The sequence below is a fragment of the Panthera leo genome, chromosome A2 (genome assembly GCF_018350215.1).
Source record: "Panthera leo isolate Ple1 chromosome A2, P.leo_Ple1_pat1.1, whole genome shotgun sequence".
Lineage (NCBI taxonomy): Eukaryota > Metazoa > Chordata > Mammalia > Carnivora > Felidae > Panthera > Panthera leo.
This window is the reverse complement of record NC_056680.1, coordinates 54,451,776-54,472,879: the sequence shown is the minus strand read 5'-3', so window position 1 is coordinate 54,472,879 and position 21,104 is coordinate 54,451,776. Positions and strand designations below refer to the sequence as shown.

At 44.5% G+C, this 21,104-nt stretch overlaps 1 protein-coding gene across 7 annotated transcripts in view; it reads left to right on the top strand.

Moving 5' to 3' along the window:
• The window catches only part of NR2C2 (nuclear receptor subfamily 2 group C member 2), a 99,326-nt gene extending 79,510 nt beyond the window's left edge, over window positions 1-19,816 (top strand). For 6 of the 7 annotated variants that reach the window (XM_042911471.1, XM_042911466.1, XM_042911434.1 and 3 more), the window contains 7 exons: window positions 3,274-3,407; window positions 4,348-4,525; window positions 5,639-5,760; window positions 6,560-6,699; window positions 9,229-9,366; window positions 10,342-10,447; window positions 13,327-19,816. In XM_042911471.1, the coding sequence (XP_042767405.1) occupies window positions 3,274-3,407; window positions 4,348-4,525; window positions 5,639-5,760; window positions 6,560-6,699; window positions 9,229-9,366; window positions 10,342-10,447; window positions 13,327-13,501 (993 nt within the window). In that variant the 3' untranslated portion in view covers window positions 13,502-19,816. The remainder of the gene's footprint in view (window positions 1-3,273; window positions 3,408-4,347; window positions 4,526-5,638; window positions 5,761-6,559; window positions 6,700-9,228; window positions 9,367-10,341; window positions 10,448-13,326) is intronic. The other variant, XR_006195540.1, reaches the window with a different exon arrangement.
• The last annotated feature ends 1,288 nt before the right edge of the window (window positions 19,817-21,104 follow it).

Genomic DNA, 21,104 nt, shown 5'->3' with positions numbered 1-21,104 from the left:
ACCTCAGTACACACATTGGCAAACTACTGGTATGCTAGGGAAATGGGTGCTTATTCTAAGATGGCCTTTGGCAGAAGCTGCTAGTTCCTTTTTTTTTTTTTTTTTTTTTTTTTTGGTTGAAGTTGACACACTGTTAAATTATCCACACCCACCCCCTTCCTTTTTATTAGATGACCTGCAGGAGGAAGTTCAGGCAGGATTCTGACAATTGTAAAACTAAGAGCAAATCAGCCATATGGAATTTAACTTGTTGTGAACAGAGGTGTTTGTCATTCCAGGAGAGAGAGAGCTGGCTAACCCCTGTGAAGATAACTTAGGAGAAAGGTTTTATCCAGGCAAGGAAACTGATTACATCAGAAACTATGAGATGAGAAATATAACCCAGTGATGATGAAGTAGCAGCGCGCCATGGCTGAAGTCCGGTTTTTCTTCCCTAAAAGGAGCGACTTCGTAACAGTGCTGCCATGGCTACTGCCCTGAGAACCAGAGCCACGCTACCTGCAAGGCTTCCTTCTCATCTATTCACATGCACATCGCTGTGCCCACTCAGCACGTTAGGAACATCCTTTTTTGAGAAAGAAAAGGCAATAGTGAGAGCTGCTGGCTGGCACCAACAGCAGCTTTCCATCCTCTGGCCCTTATGCCGGGCTTTGAGCTTCCTGTCTTTGGGCACTGGTGATGTATGTGACATGGGAATCACACCCAGTGTGCTGCTGTCGTCACCCAGTAGCCATTCAGGACAGTGATTGATGCATAGTGGGGTAGAGAGAAACCAGAAGCCTGAAAGTAAGGCCCAAATAACCTTAAAACCTGATTACCAAGGGATTTCACAGCAGCTCCATGGTGCCATCCATGCAGAGACTGAGAATAAGAACCAAGAGACTCCAGAGTCTGCTATCTTAGGAGCCCAGCACCGCTCTTGGGAGCCATGTGCCCTCTTTCCTACATCTCTGTTTCCTTCAGTACCCCCGACACAGGGGTGCTGGGAAACTTGAGTTAGTTTTATAAAGCACACAGCATCCAGTGACACTCAGTAAATGAGAAGCTAGTCATGGTCATTGGATGGAAGAGAAAGGACACAAACTGTGGTATTTAAGTAGCAGTTAAGAGAAAGAGCTGCAGAGTCAGACGTGTGCTCCTACCTATTCCTTCCTCTGTGGTGTGGAAGTTTTTCATGAATAACGGAATATATACAAAGCACCTAAAGGGAGCTATTTTCAGAATCTGTTTTTTAAACCTTCCACTTTGAAAGATTAAAATTCAAAATAACGTACCTTGAGCAAGCACAAAGATACTGCAGAGCTCCCCTGTACCCTTTACTCAGTTGCTCCCAGCAGTTTATCTGGCAAGACTGCAAGATGGTATCAGAACCAGGACGCAGCACTGGTACAGTGTGTGGGGAGTGATCTTTTCCTTTTTTCATTTAAGCTTTCTTTCTCTTCAGCACATCTTTCTGTCATGACAACCTGCATCATTTAACAGCTGCACAACCTTCTGTTATATGGTTGTTCGGTGATTTATTAGTCAGTTCTCTGCTTATGATCTTTTCTGCTGTTTTGGTTTTTCACTTTTCTAACCAGATACAACAAACATTTGTTTATACATCTTTTTTTTTTTTTTTTTTTTTTTTAGCATTTATTTATTATTGAGAGACAGACAGAACATGAGCATGGGAGGGGCAGAGAGAGGGGGAGACACAGAATCCGAAGCAGGCTCCAGGCTCTGAGTTGTCAGCACAGAGCCCGACGCGGGGCTTGAACTCGCAAACCGCGAGATCATGACCTGAGTGGAAGTCGGATGCTTTACCGACTGAGGCACCCAGGCACCCGTGTTTATACTACATACCTTGATTTATTTGTTCAAATATGTCTGGTTTTCTTTTTTTGCTTATTTGAGATAAAATTCACATACCTGAAGATTTATCCTTTTAGTGTTACAGTGCAGTGGTTCTAGTACTTTCACAAGGTTGTACAGCCATCACCACTACCCAATTCCAGAATATTTTCATCACCCCAAAAGAAACCCTGCACCCATTAAGCAGTCACTTCCTCCTCCCCTACCAACTGCTACTCTACTTTCTGACTATACTCTACTTTTCTGATATAAATGGAAACATACAATATTTTGCCTTCTGACACTGGCTTCTTTCTCTTGGCGTAGCGTTTTCAAGGTTCATCCATGTTGTGGCGTGTGTCAGCAAGCACTTCGTTCCTTTTTATTGCCAATTAATAAGCCCTTGAATGACTAAACCACATTTTACATATCCATTACATTCAGCTGACGAACATTTGAGTTGTTTCTACTTTTTGTCTATTATGAATAGACAAATATGCTATGAACATTTGGGTAATTTTGTGTGTGTGGACGTATGTTTTAATTTCTCATGTATATAACTAGGGAGTGGAATTGCTGGTCATATGGTAACTCTGTATTTAAACTTTGTGAGGAAGTGCCAGACTTTTCTACAGTGGCTGCACCATTTTACATTCCCACCAGCAATGTATGAGGGTCCAGTTTCTCCACATCCTCCCCAGCACCTGTTATTACCTGTCTTTTTTATTATAAACATCCTGTTGGGTGTGAGGTGGTATCTCATTGTGGTTTTGATTTGCATTTCCAGTGATGTTGAACATCTTTTCATGTGCTCATTGGCCATGTGTGTCCTCTTCTAAGAAATATCTAAATCCTTGGCTCATTTTTTTTTTTTTTTTTTTTAACTGACTGCTTTATCTTTTTATTTTTGACTTGAAAGAGTTCTTTAGATATTCTGGTTACTAAACCATTGTAAGATGTGTGTTTTGCAAATATTTCCTCCCATTCTCTGGGTTGTCTTTTGTGTGTGGAAGGGCAGGGTTTCTTTTTACTTTCCTAATAACTTTTTTCTTTTTTTAAGCTTTTATTTTTAAGTAATCTCTACACCCACCGTTGGGCTTGAACTCACAACTCCAAGGTCAGGAGCCAGTGCTTCACCAACTGAGCCAGCTAGGCACCCCATCTACTTTCTTAATATCTTTTGAAGCACAGAAGTTTAAATTTTGGCAGTGTCTAATTTGTCTGTTTTCTGTTACCTTATTATATGTATATTTGTGTAACCACCATCGCAGTCAAGACACCGAACTCTCCCCTCACCAAAAAGTTCTCCCTCCTGCTGCCATATTGAGCTCACACCCCATAGATGCTGTTTTTAAACTACCATTATACCTTCATTGGCCTGAGAGTCTTTTATGTGTGTGTTTGTGTTCATCTTTAATGTTCTTGTTTTTTGTTTAATAGGCAGAAACAAGCCAGGGAGCTCTGGGCACACTGGCAAATGTAGTAACCTCTCTTGCCAACTTGAGTGAGTCCCTTAACAATGGTGATGCTTCGGAAATGCAGCCGGAGGACCAGTCCGCAAGTGAGATTACTCGGTATGATCCCATGAGGGTGGAGGCTCTGCCCAGTGTGCACACTTAGCTGCTCTTTTGTGAGGGCTGGCGGCAGCATTTTGACACCCACCCTGTATTTAATCAAGGATGGTAAAGTCACAGTGTCCCTGCACATCTGTCTTCCTTCACATTTTAACTATGGGAACCAGGATTCGTTTATATTACATGATATAAAACAATCAAAGTTGCTTTTCATTCCAAACAATGAAAAAGGAAATGGAGTGACTGAGTGGAAGTAGGGAAAACCCTTCAATAGACAGGTGTTCCTTGCATTAGTTATTTTGACTAAATATTAATAGTTCATCCCCTTTCCCACTTCTGTTTTAGCCTATTTTTCCAAACAGTCTAAAGCTTAAGTCCATCAGGGGGTTAGCTACTAGCATTAGCTGGCCCTGAACATCCATAACCGGCTGCAGAGAGTTTCTTCTCCATAGGCTCTCATGTTTGCTCCTTTCCTGTGGGACTGGTCACCCCTGCCTGTCTTGCCAGGCTGGGCAGATGTACAGCTGGAGGCCACACAAGTGCCCCGGGCCTCATGATCTCTTGCAGTCTGATAGCAAAGAGGATGGGATTCCAGTTGGATAGAATTCTGTTTCCACCATTTACTGGGTGGTTGGTGTTAGAAGAGTTATGTAACATCTCCAGGCCTCAGCTTTCACATCTATAAAATGGGGAGGGTTCTACCTTAGAGAGTAGTGTGAAAAATAGAAATTATGTGTGAAAATAAATAATATATAGCTTAGTGCCCATGATGATGTATGGACTGTACACAGAAACTTTCATTGTCATCCCTTCCCCCAGCAGGTAGATTTAATGATCTTTTCCCCATTGCATGGTTTTTCTAGATTATGTCTCAGCTAGAGTTCTGTTCCTCCTAAAAGCTGTGGATTCACACCACTGACTGCTTCATTTTTGCTCACAGGGCATTTGATACCTTAGCTAAAGCACTTAATACCACAGACAGCTCCTCACCTCCGAGCCTAGCAGACGGCATAGATGCCAGTGGAGGAGGCGGCATCCACGTCATCAGCAGAGACCAGTCCACACCCATCATCGAGGTCGAAGGGCCCCTCCTTTCAGATACTCATGTCACATTTAAGGTGAGTGCATTCAGCCTACCCACATGCCCCAGCCTCCCAGCCTGCAGTGTAAAACCAAAATCTTGTAGCAAGCTCATTTTCATGTTGTGGCTTTTGATCCAGACCTGGTGTTCCAGAACAGTATTCTCATTAAAAAGCATTTTTGCTCCGTTTTGCTCATTTGGCTCTCAAGGTAACTTGCCCTGAAGCAGGTGTGGCCTGTCCTTGCCAAGAGGGGTTGACAAGGTGCTGACCCTCGAGGGCTTTTAATGGACTGCTCTGCCTTTTCTAGGATGGCCTAGCTCCAGCACTCAGGCACCTTTGTCTGCTTCAGCGTGCAGGCAGCCAGCCCTCATTCCTAGCCGCTGGTCCTGACCGCTTGCCATCGCTAGCCACAGAACTTTGAAGAGCTGTTAGTCTTCCCCACAGGCTCCTCCATGGCCTTGCTTCCAAAAGACACTCCTCAGTTTCTAGGGCTACAGACCGTGTCTTCCTATCCCCGAGTGCTCTTGACTAGAGGGGCCTGACCAGTCCCTTAGGAAGACTGGGTCCCTGCTCATAGTTGCCCACTGGTGCCAAGAATATAGGTCACCAGTGGGATTCCAGCATCAAAGGCATTAATGCCCCTTCTGGACAGTGGAGCTCTGGAGCCCAGGCCTGAGCATTCTGATGATGGGATCTCGTCCTCCCACCATATGGGTTTCTTTTCAGCTCTCACTCACTGTTACCCTGAGGCCACCTACCAAATGCCCACTAGCTATGAAGTTGACCCCTGTTCCCAGATTCAATTTAGATTTTAACCTCCAGCTCAAAATGGAATTGCTTTAGAACAAATAGCAATTTAGTTGAGGCAAAAGTTGAAAAGTATGTCTTTGTGTGATTGAGTTGGGAGGTCACCATCATTGACCACATTCTGAGGGCCATCAGGCCCTAGTTCATTGGGCAAGAGACCACAGGGTGTTGGTGCCAGCCCCCCGCTGCAGAGGACACAGGTTTCATAAGGATGGGTCTGCACAGGAGCTTCAGCATTAGAGATTATCACAACTCAAGTGTCACAGTTGTTGAAACGTGACAGGGATTCATGTTGACCTGTCTCTCTGTCACCTCCTGTGTTGTGTGCCTCTTCTTCTCCAGCTCACCATGCCCAGCCCAATGCCAGAGTACCTCAACGTGCACTACATCTGCGAGTCAGCATCCCGCCTGCTTTTCCTCTCCATGCACTGGGCCAGGTCAATCCCAGCTTTTCAGGCACTTGGGTAAGTGGCCTTTTCTCTCTGTGCATATCTTTCAGCAAGAGCCCTCCCCTCATTAGGAGTGGCCCAGAAGATATCTGAGAGCCATTCTAGTTTGTTCCTGTGATCTCATTCAAGTGACCCTGATTTTCTTATTAAACACACTAAGTGGACTGGTAGCCGAGGTCCATGGTTGCCACTATTTCGGTGTTACTCAAACTTTTATCAGCCTTCTCCATATGCCAAGGACTTGGTGCTGGGAGCCAGGGATGGAGTGGAGCAAAAGGCAGGAGTCATCCTGAAATGTTGAGACAAGTAGCAGAAGCTCCTCAGATAGGGTCATACTGTTTGCAGCATGGTAGCCATGCTGTCCTGAGTATAAATCATCCAAGACAGGGCTGAAGGCTGGCGTGGCTGGCCTCTTCCTGTCTCCAGTGCCAACTTGTCCCCTGCAGGGTTTGCAGACCCTCTGTTCTCTGTCTGCAGGGAGACAGACAGAGCTCTTAGCCCTTGGATCACTGCAGCCTCTTCTGACAGCCATGTCAGGGCCACTGTGAGTTTAGAAGGCTGTAGGAGATGCCAGTTTAGTCATACCCATTCAGATTTCTCATTACTGAAGTCTAAAGAGTCTTTGTTAAGAGAATAGTTTATCCTCAGAGGGACTTTAGTTAAGAGATTCACACAGACAGTGGTGTTTTCAGAGAATGGTCCTGGACATACCATAGACCTTCAAGAAACACTTGCTGAATCAACTTGTTTGGGGCAAACTGGGCCCTGGAGAATGCCAGCATGTACCCACACCCACTCTGACCTCTGTCCCCAGGCAGGACTGCAACACCAGCCTGGTGCGGGCCTGCTGGAACGAGCTCTTCACCCTCGGCCTCGCCCAGTGTGCCCAGGTCATGAGTCTCTCCACTATCCTGGCGGCCATTGTCAACCACCTGCAGAACAGCATCCAGGAAGGTAGGGCTGGGCTGGGCTGTGGGGGACTGCATCTCGGTTCAGGCTGACTCCTTGCAAACTGGCCAGCCTCAGTGTCCCACAGCATCCACAGGCTGAAGGTAGTTTAACATTTAAGTCCTAGGACCTTTACCAGTGAGAACATTTAAATTTCCACCCATCTGTCATCTTATAAGGCATATGAAAGGCGAAAAAAAGATAATTGAAAAAATTGCCAACTTCCTGATACGTAGGCATTTGGTGATGTTTCCAGCATAATCTTACACATTTCCATCTTGATTGGCAGGCATACATGGAAAAAAACTAGTTTTTCGCCTATGGGGTGAAAGAAAAACCCAATTTTTCCCTACTGTGCTTCTCTTCCCTGCATGTCTCCTTTACTACTCACACAGAACACTTTTTTTTTTTTTTTTTTTTTTTTTTTTTTTTGAGAGAGAGCACGAGAACACGGGGGAGAGGGGCAGAGGGGGAAAGAGAGTAAATCTCAAACAGGCTCCATGCTTAGCGAGAAGCCCGATGCAGGGCTCAATCTCACGACCGTGAGATCATGACCTGCGCCAAAATCAGAAGTTGGACACTTTATCAACTGATCCACCCAGACTCCCCAGGCACTTCAGTTCTGGAACTTGTAGTCACCAATGTGTGGAGGTGTTTCCCCACAACAGGCAATTCCCTGTGACACCAGGTGGGTGTCTTACAATTTAATTCAATTCTGACACTGTCTACCCAGAGATAGTGTCAGATCCCACGGGTGTTAAGGGCTCAGTCCCATAAGACCCTGTCCCCAATACACACACACAAGTCCAGGCTATCACCTGTGCTTCTGACCAACCTGCTGTAGATCAGAGGTTGCAGCAGCCCTCAAGTTGGATTCATTCACTAGCGTTGCTCACAGAACTTGAGGAGACACTTAAGTTCACCACTTTTTAAAAGGATATGATAAAGGATACAGATGAACAGCCAGATGAAGAGATACATAGGGTGAGGTCTGAGAGAATCTCAAGCGCAGGAGTTTCTGTCCCCGTGGACTTGGGGTACTTCACCCTCTGGTGTGCGTGTGTTCACCAACTTGGAAGCTCTCTGAATCCCATACTATTGGGATTTTATGATGGAGACTTCCTTCCTCATGTGGGCATGATCAATTATTAACTCCGTGTCTAGCTCCTCTCCCCACTCTGGAGGATGAGGGACGGGGCTGGAAATTCCAAGTTTCTTGGCATGCCTTAGTCTTTCCAGGGGCCAGGCCCCATAGATTCACCTCAAAAGATGAATCCTAGTGCTCTTAACACACAGGAGCTTACCAGGGTTTTAGGAGCTCTTTGTCAGGAACAGGGTCAAAGACAAATATTAGAATAAGATATCGTGGTAGTGCTCTTATCACTTAGAAATTAACAAGGGTTTCAGGAGCTCTGTGCCAGAAACTGGGGGCAGAGACCAACAGACAGATTTTTTATTATCTCGTAACAGGTTACCCTTTCCCATATAACAAATTCTCACAATCCTAGAGAGACTATTATCGCAGTAAGGTCCCTGGATTGCCCCAAGTGAAACAGCAAGCAGAAGAGCCAGGCACAGACAAGGGTCGTGCAGACCCCCTAGTCCAGGACACAGTTGCATACCCAGCTGCTGCTCACGAGCGAACAGGTGACTCTCTTCCAGAAAGATTTGTGGCAACTACCTAACATTTGGTGGTCAGATCCCAGCCATGTCAGGACAGGAGATAGCCAGTGCAGATAGCCCTCTGTCTGCCGGAAGTCCATAGTACATCAAAGACATAGTCTTGAGGGAGCACGCCTAGGATTCAGCACTGACACTAAAAATCTGCACCTGATACTGAATTGCAGTTGAGCTGCACTTTTCATTAGGCATTCCAGATGTTTGATTACCTAGGAATTCGAGTTACCTAGTCACACCTTTGTTTTTCTAGTTACTCCTTTGGACTAGTAACATAAAGCTGATTTTTTTTTTTTTTAACCCTGTAACATTTTGTTGATTTTAAGTTAGATTTGTTCACAAATGAGGATTGGTTTCCTTTATTTTTAACTGAGTGTAATAATACTAATACCTTCAGCAAATACTACCACGAAGATTAAATCGGAAAACACACAAAATTGTTACCACAACTAAAAAATGTCGACATTTAATGGTCATATCTGTAAACATTTATTAAATGCCTGCAGACACTTAGAAAATCTGACCACTGTTAAGAATTGACTTATAGGTCTTAAGCACAGAATAAAAGGAGTTACCAGTTTGCACCTATAGGCCAAAGTTGCTGCCCAACGTGGGGCCAGGGAGAATCGCTGGTCTGGGGGATTATTACTGAGACAGCATACATAGCAGAGTGGAATTTGGGTACCTATTGTCACTTCTTCACCTGGAAACTGAGGCTGTTAACCATCTTAAGGTAACTGGTTTTCCATTAAAAAGTGAAATTATTTTCTCTTCTCTTTGAATCTGTGGCTCCTCAAAGAAGCTTGTGTTGTTATTCTTACCAGCCTTTCTCAGAGGATCTGTGATGTTGATTTGTAGATAAACTTTCTGGAGACCGGATAAAGCAAGTCATGGAGCACATCTGGAAGCTTCAGGAATTCTGTAACAGTATGGCGAAGCTGGATATAGACGGCTATGAGTATGCATACCTTAAAGCTATAGTTCTCTTTAGCCCCGGTAAGATATGTGGTGGTGACTCACAACAGTTTTCCGCCTATGTCTACTGATATTTCTGAACGTGAACGTGTTGTCACGCTGTCAGCCATGTAGAGAGAGCCCTGCCAGATTGTATGTGACAGAATGTTCTCCTAAAAGGTGTGCTTTGCTAGCTAACATAAGCACATAACGTTCTTTTAAATTGTTTTTACAGTCCCAAAGACATATGCCATAGTGCCTTCCAGATGTTTGACTTCATATGTTGAATAGATCTATTCTGTATCCTAATTTAAACCATTGGCCAAACAAGACTTCAGCATACAAAACAGAGTAGTATACTACTGTCCAATGTCCTTTTTTGTTCGTTTTGATTTGTTTCGCTTTCCTTTTTGCCAATTTTTAGTTTGTATTAGCATATGTCCTCCAGTACAGACTGAAACTGCACAAGTTTACCTGTTCCTGGAGGACAGTAGCAGCAGCTGAAGAAGAGGCAGCAGGACTGTCCGGCTGGCCTCACTGCCCCCCCTCTTGGCTGTTGTCTCGGAGCCTCCAGAAAGGTCACTCAGGCTGACTGCTGAACTCAATAGCAGGGTTGGACACCGCTAACTCCCTCCCTTCTTCCCCAGCCATCCACTCATGAACAACAAAGTAGCTAATAAAAATGGGAGAAATTATGTATTAAATTCATAGAAAGTGATAATTTCTAATCTCATGTGATACTTCCAAGCCAGATGTCCAAACCAAGCCAGGTGGGGCTGGTGAGGCTGGTGTGACCACTCAGGAGCCCAGCCCTCTCCCGGGAACCCTCAGGCCTTGGCAGAGCATAGAGCAAAAACTAATGTTTTAACAGTAATATCCAAACCAGATCCACCTTCAGAGTTCAATCTACATTGTACTTGAGAAATTTGCCAGAGGCTTAATTAAAAATACGAAGAAGTCTGCAAGCGAGGCTTTCAGAATACACAAGGCAATTCAGGGGTACTTTTCTCTCTTTAGACCATCCAGGTTTGACCAGCACAAGCCAGATTGAAAAATTCCAAGAAAAGGCACAGATGGAATTGCAGGACTACGTTCAGAAAACCTATTCGGAAGACACGTACCGGTGAGGCGCAAAGATACACACTCTTGCTGTGGGGCAGGAGGGGGTGCAGCTGGATCTGTAGTCACAAATATAAATTGTCAGCCTTTCCACGTCTGGCAGCCCGGTGAAGCCTCCTTTTGATCACACTTTAGTTCTTGCATTTCATGGATGGTAACAGTGTGTGGAAAGTGCTGGGTGGGAGGGGCAGGAATACTGGGCCATTCCAGTGTTTGCTGGGTAAACTGCAGGTGGAACCTTGGGTTGTTCTTCTGTAACATGAGGGTTTGGAATCGTTGCTGTGTAATTCCCTCCGAGGCTCACATCATGCACAGACGGTAGTTCTCACGGAGATTCCCTTTGTCCAGAAGAGCAGCTGTGCCCCCGTGGTCTGCGTCCACTGAAGAGGCCAAGCTAGCGTACGTGATAGCAAAGTTTTTGTTGACAGAAACCGACCCCGACCTCTACAAAGGAGTGAGTGGGTTATAGAAAATAGTAATTTTGCTGTCAGATAAACTGATTTTTTTTGAATTCCCATTTTTTAGGTAAAAAAGTTAGTTTGTATTATTTGTAATGATTGGGCAGCAAATACATGTATATACACATATACTCATAGATATACATGTGAGCCTTTGTCATGCAAAACTGAACAGGAAAGTTCTGAAATAGGGCAGGATGCCTGGCAGGCTTTCCAGCCAAGGAGTGGAGGAGCTCTTTCCCCATGACCACTTCCAACCCACTGGAAACTCCATGAACTACTGAGGTCATGTCAGGTAAACTATTTAATATTCCCTTCCCCACCCTGTCCTCTCAAAATAAACACTGGAGCAAAATTGACCCATAAGATACACGGCCCCACTTCTCTCCATGTGTGTCCCCTTCACAGACCTCAATCCAAAGATGCCCCACAGAATGAGAATGCCAGGCCCCAGGGACCCATTTCTCTGGTGTGATTGGCAGACCTGTAGCTGGCCCTGCTGGGAGAGAACCTCCTCTGCTTTAGGCACACCTCCATGGCCCAAGCATAGCTTTTGCCAGAGCAGGATCCATTTTGACTGGAATCTATGAAAACCTCACCATGAGTCTCAAGTGATTACAGCCTCAATACATATAGAATGGGACTGCCAATGGGAGCTCTGCCACCCATACCCAGAGCTCATCCAACCCAGCCAGGTACGCGGGCAAGCTGTCCCCAGAGGTAGCCATGGGCTTACTCCCACACAGTGTCCGTGGTCAGAAGAGGCTGGAAATGCCCCTGTAGGGACTGCTAGCAGAACCACACAGCACACTAGTCATCTTGACAACAGCAGCTCTCTGGCCTTTGAAAGTAGGTGTTTCTGCAAAAATCTAGTGAGGGACCCAGGGATAGATAAAGGGCATGGTAAGAAAAATGATTTGGAACCAAAAATGAGATAAGGGAGGCTTTCTCATAGGATAGGGCTCAGAAAAAAGACAGTTCCCCCAAAAGCCCTAGGACGGTTGACACCCGTTTCTGCATTGTTTTAGTCTTTCCCATTTTATGCCTTTTCTCATACTGTCTGCTCCTCCTGAAATAACCCTTCTATCCCTCCCCATTGTTTATATCTCTGCTGAGAGAAACCTCAGCCAGCCTCTAAGGCCCAGCTGACCTGTCCCCCCACCGCCCCACCCCCCACCCCCCACCCCAAGAAGTCCTCCTTGATTGACCCTTGCTGAGTTTCCAAGATCCTTCATCCTGTCTGCCCCTTCTGGTCTGTGGTGGTGTCCCCTTACATCTTTGTGTGCCCTGCAAGACTCATGGTGGCTGGGCAAATGGACGATGATGCTGGAATGCCGCTTGCATAATCTGTATTTTCTCTTTTTAAAAATAACAGTGTTCACTGTAGGAAAGAAATTAGAACATTCTGGAAATTAAAATGAAAGCTTTTCAGTTCCTGTAAATAGCACTATCCATAGTTAACGTTTTATGCATTTCCTTCCAGAAATTTTTTATGTCTGTGTAACTGGAATCATAAAATCCAAAGTAAGGTTTTGTAACCCTTTCTTCATGTAATGTTCAACAAGCATACTTCTGCATTTTCTGTGGCTGAGGAGATGCTGTCATTTCTTTAGAACTTTCCTGCTAATGAAAATATAGGTTGTTTCCAGACTAGGCTGGCACGCAGTGAGCATCCTTGCACACTTAGCTTTGTACAGTGTCTGTGGAATGGCCAATCATGTGGGATGCTTCAGATACAGTGTCCAGAGAGCCATCAGAACGGGGTCATGATGTGTCCTCCCACCCAGGGTGTTTTCAAAATGAAAACAGTTTTATTGCTTCATTTTTTAATTAGGATGCTATGTGAACACTACAGTAATAAAGACAAAGGTTTAATAAGTAAAAGCATTCCAGATCCCCAAACCCAGAGATCAGGGTTTTGGTGAACATTTTGGTGAACATCCTTCCAAATACTTTTTTATACATGCCACACAAATAAATTTACACAAATGAGATTGTGTTACACTTGCTGCTTCCCGGTCTCCTTTTAGGTTTTTACTTGGCTGTACATCACAGACTTACCATCAGTGAATATATATCTTTTTTATACTTTTTGCTGAATATACAGTGTGCTCTTTTATATGGAGACACCATAATTTAACCCATCCTTTATTGATTTCCAAATTTTTCTCTTTTGGTGGAGGTGGGGAGAATTGTTATAAATGAAGGAAACATTTGTACATACATCTTTGTACTTGGTTTTGATTTTCTCTCATGATAAATCCCTACAAGAGGAACTGTTGAAATTTGAAATACAAGGGGTAGGTCATGGGTCTGTTTGTTTGTTTCAATTCCAAGCAGTGCGGAGAGAGTCCCTGGGAGCCTGTCCAGGGAGAAGTCTGAAGGGCAGTGAACTCCCTTTCTCTAATGAGCCTCCCTTTTACAGATTGGCCCGGATTCTCGTTCGCCTGCCAGCACTCAGGCTGATGAGCTCAAACATAACAGAAGAACTTTTTTTTACTGGTCTCATTGGCAATGTTTCAATAGACAGCATAATCCCCTACATCCTCAAGATGGAGACAGCAGAGTATAACGGCCAGATCACCGGAGCCAGTCTATAGTGTGCACCGCACGCCTGCTGAGAAGCAGAAGGATCCTCCCAGGACCGCTCAGATAACAGAGAAAATAAAGTAGTGGTATTTTGGTATGTGCAAATATTTCCAGTATGTTAGCCATTTCCTACCTGGTTTCTTCTTACCTGTTAATCCCAAACAATAGCAACTAAAAGACTAGTAGGATCCTTTCCTGCCATAAGAAATGTTTTAATGCCTTTTGATGAACCAGATTTTGGAACAATCTTTTAACCTAATTTGTATTTAGCGATTCTCAAAGGGCAAAAAACAAAGAGTTTTATAATGTCAGAGACTAGTATTAAACAAAACTAAACGAACCTAAGAAAACAGTATGTGTGTATATATATTAAAATTTTCCTTGGAATTAATAGCTACTAATTACCAGGGTAAATAATATTAGCACTTTCTAAGCACTTCTTATCAATGCGTATGTTAGCAACATCTTGCCTGTGGGCAGGACAAATGGAAAACTGTGTATGTCTTTTGCCGAAATGCTAATGATTTCTGTGAAAACGCAATAGGGTACAGGAGACAATCATTTATGTTTAAGAAAAGATGGCATCATTCCTAATTGTATGCACACATTAGTGGTGTTGAACTAAATTCCTATGAACGATTGAGAATGTGGCTCATGTGTATCATGCAGTAAGTGGGAGTGTGGTAGTGCAGTCGGTGGGGACCCCAACCGGAAGCTTCCTCAGCTGGTGAGTTGATGATGCTTGTCAGGTTCCCTGACCTCTGGTTCTGGTCTGTGACTGGCATCTACAGGCTCCTCCAAACCTAGGGCTCTCTTGATGACTGGTTCTCAGAATTGGATTGCAACCAACCAGTCAGACATAAACTGCCAATTCCTGCAGCAAGTGAAAACATCCCCAAATCACCTCCACCACTCACGGCAGACAGAGCCTTCTGACCAAAAAGTGCAAGGTGGGCATTTTGAACCTGACAGTAATTCCTGAATGCAATCTGGGGCGGTTGCTCATTGTTCAGATGGAGGAAGAAGGTCCCCTTCTCAGGGGTTTCCATTCCAAACACCCCCTTGAGAAGGGTCTGTATTCCTGCAGTTCACTCAGAACTGTGAGGTGATTCAGCGGGGAGGGGTGCAGGATTTTGCTCCCTGTCCCGGGGTAGTGGTGATGGTACGGCTGAATGGAAGGGTTTCTCTGTTGACCTTGAATATCAGGGTTTTTCAAAGTGTTTCCAGACTCTGCATTTCTGTTGGCAGATCTTTGAATGCTACTGGCACACCATGCACTTTGATCCCCCCAGGTGTGTACCAGCAAAGAACCCTGGAGCATTTTGGGTGATGTATGCAGAAGCAGCCTACCTGCTCCTTATAAAAAAAACCCGTAACTCCCAAAGTTATCTTCTTTGTCCTAAGTTACAGCCACCATCATTTACAAGAGCAGAATGCAGTATAAGGAAGTTCTGTCTAGAGAAGAGCATAAATTCCCATGGATGTGAGTAAACGGTGGGCATTTCCTGCTTGGGAAAGTGGCATGTCCAAGACCAGATAGGTACTCTCCGTTTCCTTTTTGTACAGCCCAGATTAAGAAAATACAGCATTAGGTTAAATTTGCATCTCCCAGGACCTTTTGACCAGATGGTATCCAGAAAGATCCCAGTGCACTTCCCCTGCCTCACAGGCACTCTCTGGTCTGGCTTGGGCCCTAGTCAGGGTGGGGCCTCATGTGCTATGTAGGTGCCCAGCCAGCTAGCCACTGGCTCTTGACAAAATAGGATTCTCTTTTCTGAAGTGTTAGGAGCACTTGGTGAAAGTCATTAGTAGGAATTAAGTGGGGATGGTATCTCCAACTTCTAAATTCCTGTTTGGATTTAATTATATTATTTATAGTTCATGACTTGGAAACACATTTTGGAGATAATAGGGGTGCCTGTTATAAAATGATAGAAAGAATTTAATTTTGCCAGCTTAAATTTTTGGTTTCTAACTTTGAAGTGATTTAAATTTCAAAATTAAGAAAAAAACAGCCAAGACAGTAGAGTTAGGGCAGGTCTGTTTCATTTCTATTCATGAAGGATTTTAGCAGAGGGTATTTTCAAGCACGTTTATGCATCTTTCACAGCAAGTTGCCTGTTTTCTGTTCGATTTTTTAATATAAGCACATCTGTTGATCACATAGCCATTCGGTGGCAATACCAGTGTCACATCTCCCAGATCTGAATTCTCCGTGTTAGGGAAAAGGCCCACCCCTCATTCCCAGGGGTGGGCCTGGAAGTCCTGTGTCCATTCGGCTTGTAGATACCTTTGCCTTTAGATAACGGCATGGCTTAGCCAAGACCTCGACCGAGGGCCCAGCGATGTACTGTTGAAAGTTTTGGGGCAGAGAAGGTGATAAACCAGCAGGAAGACAGGGAACATTTGGGTGAGTGCTGCACTCTGGCCAGGTAGCCCTGGACAAAAATCGGTTCGGCTTGGAGGGTTGTTGATTTTGACCTAGTCTTGCCCCTTGAGTCCCTTCACTGGTGATAGCTGATGGCAGTGGACCATTTTGGGCTTTGAACACTCATTAGTTTCCCAGATCCTCTTGGCTTTACTTTGAAGTAGCCTTTTCCGCTTTACTTTGAAGTAGCCTTTTCTCTAAGGATCATGTTCACACAAGCTGATTTCTTGCTGCCCCAAATCATTTCACACCTTGGACAGCAGGTCCATCCCATCTTGTCAGATTGGTTAAGAGGAGCCCAAAGTCCAGACTTTTTTAAAGGGATCCCAAGCAAATACTGAGGCTCAACTTTCACAAGGCTTTTACCCCTCATTGGTAGTTGGTGAAACTCTAGATTTGGTTAAGTGATGCCAGCTCTCTGCCTAAGAGCAGGTTCTTAGTCACACAGCCTGTGCACATGTCCCTTCTGTTAACCTGGCCCTTCTTCCCTTGTGAGGAGAGGTCTATCAGCTAAAGGAGGTGGTGATATACACCATTGTTTCTTGATGAAATGGGCTCTTTTCCAGCAGTATCTCAGATAATGCTAGACAGTTATATGTTGAAATTCTGGAGGTCATTACGTGTAATCATAAAACAGGACAGGAAGAGACTTAGAAAAATTACTCAAGCAAATAATACTTTCCAAGCTATTCCACCCTTCTGATTTGAAATTTGTATGTGTGTCTATTGGGGGATTACCATTATTTATTGTCTAGCTTCTGCCATGAGGCTGTTCTTGTGGTTCTTTTGTTGTTTGGGTTTTTATATTTCATTGCAGGTATAGTCACTTGTAAGATGTTATGTAAATGCCCTCAAGAGGGATGGTTTCCTAGCTTCTCAGTATTAAATGTGAACTCTGTTCTGAGGCAGCTGCCACCAGCCATGGTGATCGCAATGGATGCACCTACTCTTGGGCTCCCTGACGTGGCAGCCACATATCGCTAGAGTGCATGGTTGCAGCCATAGTACATATTTACTTAGCTGTTTTGCTTGTTTGGGGGATGGCCGTGGCAGGAAGGCTAAGATTTAGAAGGGCTATATCTAGTGCTTTTATTCTGGGGGAAAAATGCATCCTAATCCTTTGGGGTGATTTCCAGTAGTCTTGCCCCCAGCCTGCTCTCTGCCTGACAAGCAGCCCTTGGCTATGAATCCAAGTTCTAGGACCTGATCAGATCAGAGTCCAGAAGTTTGTTGCCCACTTGCCGGTGGAAAGGGCCTCATGTGCAGTGGGGCTATCTAGATGACATTTCATCTCTAAGTGTAGGCCATGAAGTGTCATCTTCTGACATTCGCTTTTATCCCCGGGGGCAGGGGGGTGGGGGGAGGTAGGGAGGCAGTGCCCTTTAGACCCTGGAAGGTTGGAGCAGGCCAGGCAGATGCCCACATGCTTCCTTTATCCCACTTCCAGTCTCTAGATTGTACGGCTCTTTGAAAATGTCTTAACTTTGATGTAAATTTGTAAAGCCAAGCCCTAATCGAGGTAGTGGGTTTGGGTCTTTTGTACACAGGGTCCTGGACATCCCCACGTGTGCTTCTTGCCAGCGCACACTTGCGCATGTCCAGCCCTGGGGTCCCTTCAGCGGCATTTTGCGTGTACAGATTTATAGGCTTGTATGACTGAATGAATGTACATGTGTTTATATCTATATATGTACAGTGTATATAGTGTGTGTATGTGTACATAGATGTATATTATGTATACAGACATGTAGCCATGTATCCAAAATTTCCTTATGTTTTAAAGAGAGTCTATGATAGAGTTGCTAAAGTAAATGGACGTGGGTGTTCCAAGGTCCCTCAGCAGGATGGATTTGCTGATATTTTAACTCCATTTTCCTTTGGGTGAGCCTGGCTGGGAAAGGCCATGAAGACAGAATCTCCACTCTGTACCAGGGAAGATCCCAGACAGAAAAGGTCCTGACAGGAGGACACTGCCGTATATTCTCTAGGTTCAGGCAAGGGCCAGAAAGGTAGAAGACCGTTCATCTTAATGTCCAAAACTAGGTGGGGACCTTTAACTTGGCTGCCACACACCTGTTTATGGCCTGACTAGAAGGAACTTGATAGTAGGAGCTGTCGGCCTTCCCAGACACTCGCTCTGTCATGTGGCCCAGAGACAGGCGGCATAGTCAGAGATTCAGAGTGGTCCTTGTTCTGGGGCCTGACTCCTCGTGTGGTAGTGATTTCCTATGCTCACCCGGATTTAGCAAACGGTGGGCACTGCCCGGTGAGTAAACAGATTCCCATGTGTCTAGTGCCAGTTGAAAAAAACCTACCAAGCAGTCTTTTAAGATAAACATGAATATAATGACTAAATTATGGAATATTAAGTTACAAATCTTAAATTACTTTTCTAGCATGTGAATAAAATCCACTGACATAAATTCTTCCTATAAATTGATTTAAACATGTCAGATAAAAATTGGATTTTAATATGGCTACATGTGCCCTTTAAGCTACAGATACCTAATTTTCCTCACCCAGGTCTATTCTGATGAATTTTCCCCCTTAATCGGGCTTTAAACTGAGACCGGACACGCGGGAGCCAGGGCCCAGCCCAGCGTAGTTGCTTGCAGAGCTGGTGAATGGGGCCTGCCTGGTGGGAGGGCTGAAAGCTGGCCCACTGAAGGGAACTGGAGAACGGCAAAAACTCACATAGCCCATAGGTTTTCTGTTGTTTTTTAAAATAAGCTACCGAAATGTTTGAAAACACTTCATTGAGACTATAGTACTCAGTGCCTTTTGTGAGACGGTGGGTCATTTAGCCTTCAGCTTCCCCTATATTTAATGTAAAAGAAGCTCCTACTTCGCTGGCCTCATCCAACAGTACTTCCTGACCTTCCCCTGTCCTTGCCTGTCGTGACAATCACACTCTTGAAGGTGGCTTTCCAGTTAAAATACAAGAGGAAGCTTGACAGTCTCTCAATCTTCAAAGTAAAAGTTTTCATTTGGGGCTATCTTAACAGCAATCTAAGAGTTATTAAAGTTTGAGCTTAAAAAGAGTATCTTAGGGGTGGGGAATGTCGGAGATACTTTTAAGGCCCAGCTATACTTCCAGTTCAGAAGCCAGTAATTCTGGTGTCTCAATATTTATACACACAGCATAGAAAAAATGCTATAAAAATCAATGTTCAGCAACATTTATCAACTGACAGACTGTGAGAAAGCTTAATATTTGGATAACATTTGGAAGTAGTAGACTTTATGTTAAAAACGACTTCTCTTTAGGAACGTGTACTCAATTACCATTTTAACGACCAGAGCGTCCACGGGCTCAGACGATGCCGCCACACAACTCAAGTGCTGGGATATTTTTCTACAGCCTCCGTTCTCCCAACTACCTTGTAATAAACCAGTGTTCAACTAGTTTTATAACTGAAAAGCTGCACATTTTTCATAGTACAAACCCTAGTTTTTACCTGTAGTTTGGACCTCTCCGTTAAAATGTAGCTGCATTACCGGCCCTTTTAAAAGACATCTGTTAAAGGAAAATTCGGGTGTTAGATTTTCTTGGGACCGTTTCTGTAACTTCTGCCCTTCACAATATAGAAAATACTGTTTATGCCATTACATTTTAATTCCAGGTTTAAAACCTGTCGAAAGCTGGAGCTTGAAATCAGTTTTATGTGATGGCATTTAAAAAATAGCATGTTCTTTTTAAACTGAATTTTATATCTAATCAGTGTCTTCAGTCTTGAAGAAGAATTTGCATTGTTGTGTTTGTATATAGAGTATTGCAGTGCATGAATTAGCTTTTATGCATTTTATTAAATGCTGTCTCAATGTGGCATTATTGTTGTGGCTTAATACTACTACCTAAATGAGGTTTATACTATTAAAAAAGTGAATTAAAGACTAATGTGCATCTGCTCATTTCTTCTAATAGTAACACCAGTAATGCCTGACCCCCAGGAGCACCCGCAGGATCTCCCCCAAGGGGTACTTCCCTAGCCGTCGGTCTACTTGATGGTCCACCTGACTTGCAAATACCTTTAGTGGGAAAGAAGGTGTGGAAGTCCAAAAGCCAGGTCGGTGGTTCTGGAGGGGAGCACAGCTGAGGTGCCAGGCTACACAAGCTGCAGTCACAGATGATACTCGAAAGCCAGGCCTCCAACCAGCCGGCTCATCCTGTAAAGGTATTCACTATCCAGAACAAAAATGTGTTCTTAAAGTTGTAGAAGTTGGAAAGAACTTGCTCCGTGGGGGGATCATGTGACCTCTCATTTTACTGGTGAGGATTCAGAGGTCCAGAGTCAGATTCTTGGCAGAACCCACTGGCAGCCAAATAGCTTTAAATGGCTGTGCCAGGTAAGTATTCAAAATGAAAACCAGTCACTTCAGAAGAACAAGGTCTAAAATCTATGCAAATAGACACTATCACGGCAATCTTTTTTTCCTCCTATTTCTGTACATTTTAAACCCATCTTTTATCACTACTAAACAAAGTAGGAAACAGGAGACAAAAGGGTCAAAGAGATAATGCCCCCTAGTGGTGCTTATTCCAAGTCTCTGTAAAGAGTAATAAGGGCGGCACTGGCTTGCCTTGCCTCCCGGTCAGCAACCTTTCTGGGCCCCCTGTGGGCCATGGAGGGAAGAGGTACTTACTTCCCCAGCCCTGGCTCACTAGCGCTCTTTCCGAAAAGCTCCAGCGGCCCCAGCAGCCCAATCACAGCCTCAGCAGCTGGCATGAAGGCCAAGGCTAAGTCAGCTGGGCGGGGTTATTAAAAAAACATGACAGGGGCGCCTGGGTGGCTCAGTTGGTTAAGCGGCCAACTTCGGCTCAGGTCATGATCTTGCAGTCCGTGAGTTCGAGCCCCGCGTTGGGCTCTGTGCTGACAGCTCAGAGCCTGGAGCCTGTTTCAGGTTCTGTGTCTCCCTCTCTCTGACCCTCCCCCATTCATGCTTTGTCTCTCTCTGTCTCAAAAATAAATAAACGTAAAAAAAAATTTTTAAAAAATAAAAAACATGACAGAAAGGGTTAGAATGGAGGATAGAATTCTCTGCCCACCCTCAAATGGTAAAGGGAGAAGGCGCACTGCGGTGTGGACCTGTAGTTCAACACAACCCTGGTGAGCCTGCAGCCATCCCAGAATGCCTCCTCCGTGCCCAGCCCCACCAGCCGTCTCCCCGAACACAAGTCTGGTACA